Genomic DNA, 14,594 nt, shown 5'->3' with positions numbered 1-14,594 from the left:
TGCTTCACTAGAGTGAGACATGTACCTGTCTGACTGCTTCACTAGAGACATGTACCTGTCTGACTACTTCACTAGAGTGAGACATGTACCTGTCTGACTGCTTCACTAGAGTGAGACATGTACCTGTCTGACTGCTTCACTAGAGTGAGACATGTACCTGTCTGACTGCTTCACTATAGTGAGACATGTACCTGTCTGTCTGCTTCACTAGAGACATGTACCTGTCTGACTACTTCACTAGAGTGAGACATGTACCTGTCTGACTACTTCACTAGAGTGAGACATGTACCTGTCTGACTACTTCACTAGAGTGAGACATGTACCTGTCTGACTGCTTCACTATAGTGAGACATGTACCTGTCTGTCTGCTTCACTAGAGACATGTACCTGTCTGTCTGCTTCACTAGAGACATGTACCTGTCTGACTACTTCACTATAGTGAGACATGTACCTGTCTGTCTGCTTCACTAGAGACATGTACCTGTCTGACTACTTCACTAGAGTGAGACATGTACCTGTCTGACTGCTTCACTATAGTGAGACATGTACCTGTCTGTCTGCTTCACTATAGTGAGACATGTACCTGTCTGACTGCTTCACTAGAGTGAGACATGTACCTGTCTGACTGCTTCACTAGAGTGAGACATGTACCTGTCTGTCTGCTTCACTAGAGACATGTACCTGTCTGACTACTTCACTAGAGTGAGACATGTACCTGTCTGACTACTTCACTAGAGTGAGACATGTACCTGTCTGACTGCTTCACTATAGTGAGACATGTACCTGTCTGTCTGCTTCACTAGAGACATGTACCTGTCTGTCTGCTTCACTAGAGACATGTACCTGTCTGTCTGCTTCACTAGAGACATGTACCTGTCTGTCTGCTTCACTAGAGACATGTACCTGTCTGACTACTTCACTATAGTGAGACATGTACCTGTCTGACTACTTCACTAGAGTGAGACATGTACCTGTCTGACTGCTTCACTATAGTGAGACATGTACCTGTCTGACTACTTCACTATAGTGAGACATGGACCTGTCTGACTGCTTCACTATAGTGAGACATGTACCTGTCTGTCTGCTTCACTATAGTGAGACATGTACCTGTCTGTCTGCTTCACTATAGTGAGACATGTACCTGTCTGACTACTTCACTATAGTGAGACATGTACCTGTCTGACTACTTCACTATAGTGAGACATGTACCTGTCTGACTGCTTCACTATAGTGAGACATGTACCTGTCTGACTACTTCACTATAGTGAGACATGTACCTGTCTGACTACTTCACTAGAGTGAGACATGTACCTGTCTGACTACTTCACTATAGTGAGACATGTACCTGTCTGACTGCTTCACTATAGTGAGACATGTACCTGTCTGACTGCTTCACTATAGTGAGACATGTACCTGTCTGACTACTTCACTAGAGTGAGACATGTACCTGTCTGTCTGCTTCACTAGAGACATGTACCTGTCTGACTACTTCACTAGAGTGAGACATGTACCTGTCTGTCTGCTTCACTATAGTGAGACATGTACCTGTCTGTCTGCTTCACTATAGTGAGACATGTACCTGTCTGTCTGCTTCACTAGAGACATGTACCTGTCTGACTACTTCACTAGAGTGAGACATGTACCTGTCTGACTGCTTCACTATAGTGAGACATGTACCTGTCTGTCTGCTTCACTATAGTGAGACATGTACCTGTCTGTCTGCTTCACTATAGTGAGACATGTACCTGTCTGTCTGCTTCACTAGAGACATGTACCTGTCTGACTACTTCACTAGAGTGAGACATGTACCTGTCTGACTGCTTCAATATAGTGAGACATGTACCTGTCTGTCTGCTTCACTAGAGTGAGACATGTACCTGTCTGACTACTTCACTAGAGTGAGACATGTACCTGTCTGACTACTTCACTAGAGTGAGACATGTACCTGTCTGACTACTTCACTATAGTGAGACATGTACCTGTCTGACTACTTCACTAGAGTGAGACATGTACCTGTCTGACTGCTTCACTAGAGTGAGACATGTACCTGTCTGACTACTTCACTAGAGTGAGACATGTACCTGTCTGACTACTTCACTAGAGTGAGACATGTACCTGTCTGACTACTTCACTAGAGTGAGACATGTACCTGTCTGACTGCTTCACTAGAGTGAGACATGTACCTGTCTGTCTGCTTCACTAGAGTGAGACATGTACCTGTCTGTCTGCTTCACTAGAGACATGTACCTGTCTGTCTGCTTCACTAGAGTGAGACATGTACCTGTCTGACTACTTCACTAGAGTGAGACATGTACCTGTCTGTCTGCTTCACTATAGTGAGACATGTACCTGTCTGTCTGCTTCACTATAGTGAGACATGTACCTGTCTGTCTGCTTCACTAGAGACATGTACCTGTCTGTCTGCTTCACTAGAGTGAGACATGTACCTGTCTGACTATATCGGGTGACTATATGCCAGTGGAAATCCAACATATTAGTGCAGCTTTAATGTGTAAAACATATTAGTGCAGCTTTAATGTGTAAAACATATTAGTGCAGCTTTAATGTGTAAAACATATTAGTGCAGCTTTAATGTGTAAAACATATTAGTGCAGCTTTAATGTGTAAAACATATTAGTGCAGCTTTAATGTGTAAAACATATTAGTGCAGCTTTAATGTGTAAAACATATTAGTGCAGCTTTAATGTGTAAAACATATTAGTGCAGCTTTAATGTGTAAAACAAAGATCATTAGTTTGTACAAACTTACCTTGATGCAATTTTAAAAACTTCAGTGGCGCAGGCAGCTATGAAGACAAGTTGATACAGTTGAATTAATAACAAAAATAATAATAATTATAATAACTAGAGGTCTAGCGTGACATAGCGCCCACTTCACAGCAGATCCACTTCACAGCAAATCCACTTCACAGCCACCTCACAGTGTGAGAGAGAGCATTCTGTAAAAGTAGGCCAAAGTTGCTTATAATCAGTGGACATGGCAACACTGCTTATAATTAGCATACATGGCAACAGTGATGTGCACGCTTGTTTCTGTCTGTCTCTCTCTCTCCCTCTCTCATTGTTTCTGTCTCTCTCTCTCTCTCTCTCTCTCTCTCTGGGAAAATGACTATTCATCTCCGTTCCTCTTGCTTTATGGCAAAAACAAGCCTCACTCTACTGGCCACAGCCAGAATAGAATAGAATCAGTGTTTTCTGATGATAGAATAGAATAGAATAGAATAGAATCAGAGCTTTATGATGATAGAATAGAATAGAATCTTTCCTACCAGCGATCACTGCATTGGTTGAAGCCACTGCAGGGATGATGCGCTTCACCACTCCTGTAAAACAATAAGCAATTAAACAATTGTTTAATTGTGGTTTAATAGAAGATCGTGCTGTTTTCTACACATTTAGAGAGATTCAGTTTCGCTTTCCACTCATTTCCACCTCAGCCGGAAGAAAAATCAGCGATTTACGTTTCCGGTTTTATCTTGAAAAATGTGTTTTTTAGGCCAAAACACGTTTTTTCACACGGTTTCAAAGACGAAAGGAGAGCCCACGTTTACAGCCTATTTGCGAGACGGAGAAGAAGAAAATTGTGACGTAGAGAGAAAACTTAACTGTTTCAGTGCTTCTCTATCTGTCCTGTGTGTTTATAAACACAGCCAGACAAACGATCTGTGAGCCGTTGAAAAGGGTTATAAAACGCAAATGGCTGGCACAGGGGTGAGTACATTATGAATAAACTCTGGCAATGTTTTAATAATAATAAAGTTTTGAACCTTGTGAGTCTATTCATTCATAATAATAAAGTGTTGAACCTTGTGTGAGTCTGTTCATTAATAATAATAATAAAGTGTTGAACCTTGTGTGAGTCTATTCATTAATAATAATAATAAAGTGTTGAACCTTGTGTGAGTCTATTCATTAATAATAATAAAGTGTTGAACCTTGTGTGAGTCTGTTCATCCTACTATAATTCTAGTAACCTCTGTAGTGGTGGTGAAGCTACCCGGTTCTCCTCACTGGCTGGACCAATTGCTCTGATTTTGCACACAGCCATTGACCATTACCATCTGAACTTAACTGTGAAGCCCGTTTTTCAATTTCATCAAATCTCAGCTTCTTATTAGCGTTTATGTGTCAAACAATGTCGCCTCCCGGGTTGCCAGATCATGTGCACATATCCCCCCACGGATGCGCTGCGCCGACCGGGTATGGTCTAGTTAATAATAATAAAGTGTTGAACCTTGTGTGAGTCTATTCATTAATAATAATAAAGTGTTGAACCTTGTGTGAGTCTATTCATTAATAATAATAAAGTGTTGAACCTTGTGTGAGTCTATTCATTAATAATAATAAAGTGTTGAACCTTGTGTGAGTCTGTAGGTGATTCCAGTGATGTTAAACTGAGCAGCTCTCTCCACAGCCTTCTGGAAAACCCACTGGATGTGTTCTGGACTGTCCCCGTCCAGAGACACGTCTTCTATAAGAGACAAAGACATTATTATGGTCTGTCCCCGTCCAGAGACACGTCTTCTATAAGACAAAGACATTATTATGGTCTGTCCCCGTCCAGAGACACGTCTTCTATAAGACAAAGACATTATTATGGTCTGTCCCCGTCTAGAGACACGTCTTCTATAAGACAAAGACATTATTATGGTCTGTCCCCGTCCAGAGACACGTCTTCTATAGGAGACAAAGACATTATTATGGTCTGTCCCCGTCCAGAGACACGTCTTCTATAGGAGACAAAGACATTATTATGGTCTGTCCCCGTCTAGAGACACGTCTTCTATAAGAGACAAAGACATTATTATGGTCTGTCCCCGTCCAGAGACACGTCTTCTATAGGAGACAAAGACATTATTATGGTCTGTCCCCGTCTAGAGACACGTCTTCTATAAGAGACAAAGACATTATTATGGTCTGTCCCCGTCCAGAGACACGTCTTCTATAAGAGACAAAGACATTATTATGGTCTGTCCCCGTCCAGAGACACGTCTTCTATAGGAGACAAAGACATTATTATGGTCTGTCCCCGTCCAGAGACACGTCTTCTATAAGAGACAAAGACATTATTATGGTCTGTCCCCGTCCAGAGACACGTCTTCTATAAGAGACAAAGACATTATTATGGTCTGTCCCCGTCTAGAGACACGTCTTCTATAAGAGACAAAGACATTATTATGGTCTGTCCCCGTCTAGAGACATGTCTTCTATAAGAGACAAAGACATTATTATGGTCTGTCCCCGTCTAGAGACACGTCTTCTATAAGAGACAAAGACATTATTATGGTCTGTCCCCGTCCAGAGACACGTCTTCTATAAGAGACAAAGACATTATTATGTCTCCTCTTTGTGGAGGTGTGTGCCTGGCACCTGAGCATGGGACCTGTAACTTTGTTGAGAGTGTGTGTGTGTGTGTGTGTGTGTGTGTGTGTGTGTGTGTGTGTGTGTGTGTGTGTGTGTGTGTGTGTGTGTGTGTGTGTGTGTGTGTGTGTGTGTGTGTGTGTGTCCATGGACAGATGCCACATGTGTCCCTTCAGGATAAGACCCATGATGCAACAGGGCAAGTAGAAGCTGGTGTTCCGTTATGCAGAGAACAGTCTGACATTATGCATACTGTAGATTTACAGGCATAGATTTACACAACGGAACCACAGACAGTTGTCTGTCAGAGTTATAGAACCCATGCTCAGGTGCCAGTCACACACCTCTCAGCCAGACTGCCAGGAGGGGAGAAATAATCAACCATAATGGTTCACTATGTAGTGTGTACTGTAGGGCTGACCCAAATAACTCGAATATTCGAAGCTTCGTTCGATGGCACATGATTCAAACTTTTTTTTCAAAAACCGAGTAATTGGTGGTTTTTTAAATTTTATATTTTTTTCTCCAAACATGTACAAATGCAAAATATAAGGTGCTTACCCGCTTGCCCCAAATGTTAACTAGGTGTCCGGAATATTTGTGCAATGTATTAATCCATATTTTTGAATAAAGAAGTGTTTTAATCCCGTCTGTGGACGAACGCCATTTCCCCCCCTCGTTTAATTCCTGTTTACATTGAGTGTAATTCCGACTTTCACCGGATGCGCCCCGTCACTACCGCTCATTGGGAACTTCCGACAGAATCGGTCACAGACGGGATTTAAACACTTCTTAATTGAAAAATATGGACTAATATATTGCACAAATACTCCGGACACCTAGTTAACATTTGAGGCAAGCGGGCAAGCACCTTATATTTTGCATTTGTACATGTTTGGAGAAATACGGGCTTTACTGGTGACATTCCAGGGCGAACTGGGGGGGTGGTCGCTAAGACTCTCGTAGATACGAAAATAAAAGTTTATTTTACAACGACTTTTGTGACTGACAAATAAATCCTCTCGAATCTCCAATTGACAAACATAGCAAGTGTTCCGCTGTTCATTTTAATGCAAAAGAACCTGAGCATACGTTTATTGTCAATTGGGTGGGTTCAGTGCGGACCCGGTTCGGGGGGGGGGGGGGGGGGGTGGTGCGTTTCAATGTCACGGCGCTCCTTTAGCAGCCCTAAATGTCGTCATTTTTCGACGTTTTTTTTTTTTAAACGGCGATTATTCGAAGTTTGATCGTTTTTTTGCCTAAAAAACTTCGATTTCCAAAATTATAATCGAAGGTCAGCCCTAGTGTACTGTAATATCATCACATACCTCCTAACATATGATACAATATGTAATGTGTACTGTAATATCATCACATACCTCCTAACATATGATACACTATGTAGTGTGTACTGTAATATCATCACATACCTCCTAACATATGATACACTATGTAGTGTGTACTGTAATATCATCACATACCTCCTAACATATGATACACTATGTAGTGTGTACTGTAATATCATCACATACCTCCTAACATATGATACACTATGTAGTGTGTACTGTAATATCATCACATACCTCCTAACATAATGATACAATATGTAGTGTGTACTGTAATATCATCACATACCTCCTAACATATGATACACTATGTAGTGTGTACTGTAATATAATCACATACCTCCTAACATATGATACACTATGTAGTGTGTACTGTAATATCATCACATACCTCCTAACATACAATATGTAGTGTGTACTGTAATATCATCACATACCTCCTAACATATGATACAATATGTAATGTGTACTGTAATATCATCACATACCTCCTAACATATGATACAATATGTAGTGTGTACTGTAATATCATCACATACCTCCTAACATATGATACACTATGTAGTGTGTACTGTAATATCATCACATACCTCCTAACATACAATATGTAGTGTGTACTGTAATATCATCACATACCTCCTAACATATGATACAATATGTAATGTGTACTGTAATATCATCACATACCTCCTAACATATGATACAATATGTAGTGTGTACTGTAATATCATCACATACCTCCTAACATATGATACACTATGTAGTGTGTACTGTAATATCATCACATACCTCCTAACATATGATACACTATGTAGTGTGTACTGTAATATCATCACATACCTCCTAACATATGATACACTATGTAGTGTGTACTGTAATATCATCACATACCTCCTAACATATGATACACTATGTAGTGTGTACTGTAATATCATCACATACCTCCTAACATATGATACACTATGTAGTGTGTACTGTAATATCATCACATACCTCCTAACATAATGATACACTATGTAGTGTGTACTGTAATATCATCACATACCTCCTAACATAATGATACAATATGTAGTGTGTACTGTAATATCATCACATACCTCCTAACATAATGATACACTATGTAGTGTGTACTGTAATATCATCACATACCTCCTAACATAATGATACAATATGTAGTGTGTACTGTAATATCATCACATACCTCCTAACATAATGATACACTATGTAGTGTGTACTGTAATATCATCACATACCTCCTAACATAATGATACAATATGTAGTGTGTACTGTAATATCATCACATACCTCCTAACACATGATACAATATGTAGTGTGTACTGTAATATCATCACATACCTCCTAACATAATGATACAATATGTAGTGTGTACTGTAATATCATCACATACCTCCTAACACATGATACAATATGTAGTGTGTACTGTAATATCATCACATACCTCCTAACATAATGATACAATATGTAGTGTGTACTGTAATATCATCACATACCTCCTAACATATGATACACTATGTAGTGTGTACTGTAATATCATCACATACCTCCTAACATAATGATACACTATGTAGTGTGTACTGTAATATCATCACATACCTCCTAACATAATGATACAATATGTAGTGTGTACTGTAATATCATCACATACCTCCTAACATAATGATACACTATGTAGTGTGTACTGTAATATCATCACATACCTCCTAACATAATGATACAATATGTAGTGTGTACTGTAATATCATCACATACCTCCTAACACATGATACAATATGTAGTGTGTACTGTAATATCATCACATACCTCCTAACATAATGATACAATATGTAGTGTGTACTGTAATATCATCACATACCTCCTAACACATGATACAATATGTAGTGTGTACTGTAATATCATCACATACCTCCTAACATAATGATACAATATGTATGTAGTGTGTACTGTAATATCATCACATACCTCCTAACATATGGTTCAATATGTAGTGTGTACTGTAATATCATCACATACCTCCTAACATATGATACAATATGTAGTGTGTACTGTAATATCATCACATACCTCCTAACATATGATACAATATGTAGTGTGTACTGTAATATCATCACATACCTCCTAACATATGATACAATATGTAGTGTGTACTGTAATATCATCACATACCTCCTAACATATGATACAATATGTAGTGTGTACTGTAATATCATCACATACCTCCTAACATATGATACACTATGTAGTGTGTACTGTAATATCATCAGCATAAATACCTCCAAAGGGCTTCTCTTTAGGCCACTGCAGCATCCTGGCGTATTCAACACAGTGTTCAGGCAGCCTGGGCATGGATGCGATGGTACACATGGGAAAGTTTATCTGTGGACACAAAGAAACAACAAGACAACACAGATTACAACTAAACTCTACTGAACCCTAACCCTAAACTCTACTGAACCCTAACCCTAACCCTAAACTCTACTGAACCCTAACCCTAAACTCTACTGAACCCTAACCCTAACCCTAAACTCTACTGAACCCTAACCCTAACCCTAAACTCTACTGAACCCTAACCCTAAACTCTACTGAACCCTAACCCTAACCCTAAACTCTACTGAACCCTAACCCTAACCCTAAACTCTACTGAACCCTAACCCTAAACTCTACTGAACCCTAACCCTAACCCTAAACTCTACTGAACCCTAACCCTAACCCTAAACTCTACTGAACCCTAACCCTAAACTCTACTGAACCCTAACCCTAACCCTAAACTCTACTGAACCCTAACCCTAACCCTAAACTCTACTGAACCCTAACCCTAACCCCCCAATTGAGTGGGTTGATCGCTATAAATACCTTGGGTTCTGGTTGGACAAACATCTAAATTTTAAATTCCATATTGATGGCTTGAGTAAGAAGCTAAAATTTACTCTAAGTTTTTTCTACAGACTGAAGGCTTGTTTTGCCTGCACCGCTCGTAAAAAATTGGTCACTGGTCTGTTTTTGTCCCAGCTGGATTATGGTGACAATATTTACAGGTTTGCTTATGCCTCCACACTGGCCAAGCTGGATCCCCTGTACCATGCTGCACTGAGATTCATAAAGAATTCTCCTTTTAGAACTCACCATTGCACGCTGTATGCTGCAGTTGATTGGTCCTCTTTGACTACGCGCAGGCTGCAACATTGGTATAATTTCATTTATAAAGCTACTAGAGTTTCGGGGGGCTACGCCCCCCTCAACCCCAGCCGCGCACGGGGCCCAGCGTGGGTGGGTGTATATTGGGGTACCCAAATCGCCGGAGTAAAAGTGTCCAAAAGGAAAAGAAAAAAAAAAAATGGAAAAAATGTTAATAGTGATTGTTACTTTGGTGGTCCGCGGACCCCCTGGTGGTCCGCCGACCCCTGTGAGTGTTGGGACCCCCGGGGACCCCCCTGGAACATGGCGGACCCCTTCGGCAGTTTTTTTTTTTTTCATGCACGGTTTGCTTGTTTCTGTCGCTTGTTTTTTAAAACCTGGCAGCAAACTTGGCAACCCGACTGACATCACTGACCTATCCTTGGTATTTGTACTTCCGGGTTGCATAATGATGACATCACTGTCGAGTCCTGTGGTGTCATGAACCTAGGCAGGTTTGTTTACCAGATTACCGTGGGCAGCGTGCTGTGGTGTGGCCGTGGCTGTTTGTTTTTGTGTTTGGGATGAACATGGCACGTGAAGGACGGACATATTGTGATCGAGACATGAGTGAAGTGAAAGTAACGGCCTGGGTGGAACAAAGGAGGTACGTAAGAAGGGGGGGGGGGGGGGGGTTGAAGCAAAGGAGCTGTGTGTGTGGTGTTGTGGAGGACATGGGCAGAGTGCAATGGCGGCCGCTCGTGTTGTTTCGGCGAAACCCGTCGCCGTGCGGTGTCGGTGGTGTGCACGGTAAACGGTACGAAGCTGCCTCCCCTTCCGTTTTGTCCGACATTTGGTGAGTAGAATTAATTATGTTGCGCGGTGGAAAAGGTGTAGTGAGCAATGAGATATCCCCTACGCGACGCGTAAATTCAGCGCGGCCGCCGTGGCGAGTCAGTTGGCGACATGTGGTCTGGCGGTGCGTTGTTTATTCGATAACAGAGCTGTGGGGTGTCGCCACCGAGGGTGCGGAAGTCGCTCGCCATTTATATAGTTAGATTCTTGGTGAGCTCCCCTACTACATTACCTCCAAATTCAAATTGGTTAGAAATGGCTTAAACCTCAGATCAAATGCTTGGTTACGCTGTGAAGTACCCTCATTTTCATCTGAGGGGGGTAAAAAATGTCTTTCTTTCTTTGGCCCCTGGTCGTGGAATGATCTCCAGACCAAACTCAAATTGGCTGCTCTAATTCCCTTGAGAAGCTTCAAAAGAATCACCTTAGTTTTATTCACAAACAACTGCACCTGTCCGGAGGTTTACTAGCCTAGCGGTAGGTTCTTGGTTATTTGTATTGGTTGTACACTGTGTGTATTACTATTTCTTGTTTGACTATTGGCTTTTTTCTATTGTGAAAAGTGTATCATTAGGAGTTATCTTATGTATTTGTGATGTATCTTGGATGACTATTTTGTTGTTTGTTTTTGTATTTGTATGTTAAGCTTAGACTGTGTAAATTTAACGCTGCATCTTGGCCAGTTCCCACTTGAAAAAGAGACTGTGTCTCAATGTGTTTTTACTGGTTAAATAAAGGTTAAATAAAAAAATAAACTCTACTGAACCCTAACCCTAACCCTAAACTCTACTGAACCCTAACCCTAACCCTGAACCTACAGACTGAACCTACATACTGGCCCTCATTTATCAACGCAGCGTATAAACCGGCGTATATTTTTCCATATATTCTGCCGTACACCAACGTCGAAGTCACATTTATCAACGCATCCTACACAGCTGATCCGAGCGTACACTTGGTCCCAGCGTTGATAAATGTCACGGCTGAAACCAAGCGTCATTTAAATAACACGCCCTTAAATATTCTCAAAACACCCCGATTTTACGACATGAAGATTGAAGAACCAGAATACGACCAAAGAAGACATCATGAAAAGCCAATAAGAAAGAGTTTCCCTTGCTCGCCACACACGCACACGCCCCTCTCTCTCTCTCTCTCTCACACACACACACACACACACGCCCGTAGCGTATTGTCACGTAGGCTTGTAGCCTACATGAATGACATATTATGATACCAATCACATCGGCATGAATGGAATACTTTTGTATATTAATGTATTTAGCCCATACCGAGCAGTGCGCGTTCGAGTTACACTAAAATAAAGCCGTCATGTAGGCTATTCCCATTTCCCAGTGAGACTCGGACAGTCGGACGGGCGAGTCCCGTCCCGCTCCGCATTAATGAGAGATAGCCTGGAGAGAACATTAATGAATGAAGGCTGGTGTGTGTTGGACCATGGGTTAAATGTCTGATCTCCCGGTGGCCATGAAAATATAACAGCAGCGCCGCCTGTTAGACCGGTGCTCGCGCAGAAGAGTGCTCTCGCAGAAAGCGCCCGTATATTTTGAAAATAGCAGACCTACAAGCTCACAACGCGTCGCTGGCTTGTGAGCTTGTAGATCTGCTATTTTCAATACAGACAGATCTACAATCTTATCTGAATGACTGTTAAAGCAGTTTGTTTAAATTACTTTATAAAATGATATATTTTCACAGGGATTATTTATTAGTGTAGATATACATTTATGAGTGGATTATGTGTCCAGATGCCTGTCAGACAGTCAGACAATGCTGCTCCGCAGGTCTAGAATGGAATAAACGGGTTCAGCCAACGTCAACAACTGGTCTCGACCAGACGTGAGATTTCAGCATACCGCAGGATGAAGCCCACGTCAGGATATATTGATAAATGCCGAAAGGTGCGGTGATCTCGCCGTACGCCCATTATTTGGGCTGCACCGCGTTGATAAATGAGGGCCACTGAACCTACATACTGAACCTACAGACAAGACAACACAGATTACAACTAAACTCTACTGAACAGACTGCTTCATCCCGCCGGACTTCTGAACATTCACTCACGCTACAGAAATGTTTGAGCCGCTTAGTCCCGGGGTACAGGTGTACCCTCCTACCTGAGGAGGTACAGTCCTACCTGAGGAGGTACAGTCCTACCTGAGGAGGTACAGTCCTACCTGAGGAGGCTACAGTCCTACCTGAGGAGGCTACAGTCCTACCTGAGGAGGTACAGTCCTACCTGAGGAGGTACAGTCCTACCTGAGGAGGTACAGTCCTACCTGAGGAGGCTACAGTCCTACCTGAGGAGGTAGAGTCCTACCTGAGGAGGTACAGTCCTACCTGAGGAGGGTACAGTCCTACCTGAGGAGGTACAGTCCTACCTGAGGAGGTACAGTCCTACCTGAGGAGGTACAGTCCTACCTGAGGAGGCTACAGTCCTACCTGAGGAGGTAGAGTCCTACCTGAGGAGGTACAGTCCTACCTGAGGAGGCTACAGTCCTACCTGAGGAGGTACAGTCCTACCTGAGGAGGTACAGTCCTACCTGAGGAGGTACAGTCCTACCTGAGGAGGTACAGTCCTACCTGAGGAGGTACAGTCCTACCTGAGGTGGTACAGTCCTACCTGAGGAGGTACAGTCCTACCTGAGGAGGTACAGTCCTACCTGAGGAGGTACAGTCCTACCTGAGGTGGTACAGTCCTACCTGAGGTGGTACAGTCCTACCTGAGGAGGGTACAGCTCCAGGGTACAGTGTTACCTGAGGAGGGTACAGCTCCAGGGTACAGTCGATGCAGGCGGTCATGCCAGGCAGGATGACGCGGGCGTTTCCTTTGAAGCCTTCGGTTCCTCCATCGATCAGAGGAATGATGGAGGAGGGATCCACAACCCCGTCATCAAAGCTCAGCAGAGAGATCTACACAACACAGAGGATTCATAACTCAGCAGAGATCTACACAACACAGAGGATTCATAACTCAGCAGAGATCTACACAACACAGAAGATTCATAACTCAGCAGAGATCTACACAACACAGAGGATTCATAACTCAGCAGAGATCTACACAACACAGAAGATTCATAACTCAGCAGAGATCTACACAACACAGAAGATTCATAACTCAGCAGAGATCTACACAACACAGAGGATTCATAACTCAGCAGAGATCTACACAACACAGAGGATTCATAACTCAGCAGAGATCTACACAACACAGAGGATTCATAACTCAGCAGAGATCTACACAACAGAGGATTCATAACTCAGCAGAGATCTGAAGAACACTGGAAATAAACTTTGCAAAACAAAGACGGTTTTAAGATGTTGAAAGACTACTTTCCTGGGAAGAGTGTTCCCACTAAGGACAGTAGTCCTTAGTGGGAAGAGTGTTCCCACTAAGGACAGTAGTCCTTAGTGGGAAGAGTGTTCCCACTAAGGACAGTAGTCCTTAGTGGGAAGAGTGTTCCCACTAAGGACAGTAGTCCTTAGTGGGAAGAGTGTTCCCACTAAGGACAGTAGTCCTTAGTGGGAAGAGCCCTTAAATATTTTCGAAACACCCCGATTTTACGACATGAAGAACCAGAATACGACCTCGCCTCGCTGCCTGTCAAGTCACACACACACACACACACACACACACACACACACACACACACACACACACACACACACACACACACACACACACACACACACACACACACACACACACACACACACACACCTCTCTCTCTCTCTCTCTCACACAAACACACATGCGCCCAACTGTGTCTTTCATAATCTGTTACGGTACAATCTTAGTCAATCACGTAGGCTTGTAGCCTACATGTATGACATATTATGATACCAATGACATCGCCA

The 14,594-nt window shown here is 42.3% G+C and overlaps 1 protein-coding gene across 2 annotated transcripts in view; it reads right to left on the bottom strand.

The window, feature by feature from the left end:
• Nucleotides 1-14,594, bottom strand: part of LOC311052923 (NEDD8-activating enzyme E1 catalytic subunit) — a 42,337-nt gene that overhangs the window by 8,472 nt on the left and 19,271 nt on the right. The window contains exons 9-13 of one of the 2 annotated variants that reach the window (XM_084068231.1): nucleotides 13,494-13,649; nucleotides 9,020-9,122; nucleotides 4,379-4,492; nucleotides 3,291-3,344; nucleotides 2,771-2,807 (exon numbers count right to left, since the gene is read on the bottom strand). In XM_084068231.1, the coding sequence (XP_083924357.1) occupies nucleotides 2,771-2,807; nucleotides 3,291-3,344; nucleotides 4,379-4,492; nucleotides 9,020-9,122; nucleotides 13,494-13,649 (464 nt within the window). The remainder of the gene's footprint in view (nucleotides 1-2,770; nucleotides 2,808-3,290; nucleotides 3,345-4,378; nucleotides 4,493-9,019; nucleotides 9,123-13,493; nucleotides 13,650-14,594) is intronic. The other variant, XM_084068232.1, reaches the window with a different exon arrangement.

Source organism: Gymnoscopelus microlampas (assembly GCF_963454915.1).
Source record: "Gymnoscopelus microlampas genome assembly, chromosome: 10".
Lineage (NCBI taxonomy): Eukaryota > Metazoa > Chordata > Actinopteri > Myctophiformes > Myctophidae > Gymnoscopelus > Gymnoscopelus microlampas.
The sequence above is the reverse complement of the archived record's forward strand: the minus strand, read 5'-3'. Positions and strand labels throughout refer to the sequence as shown.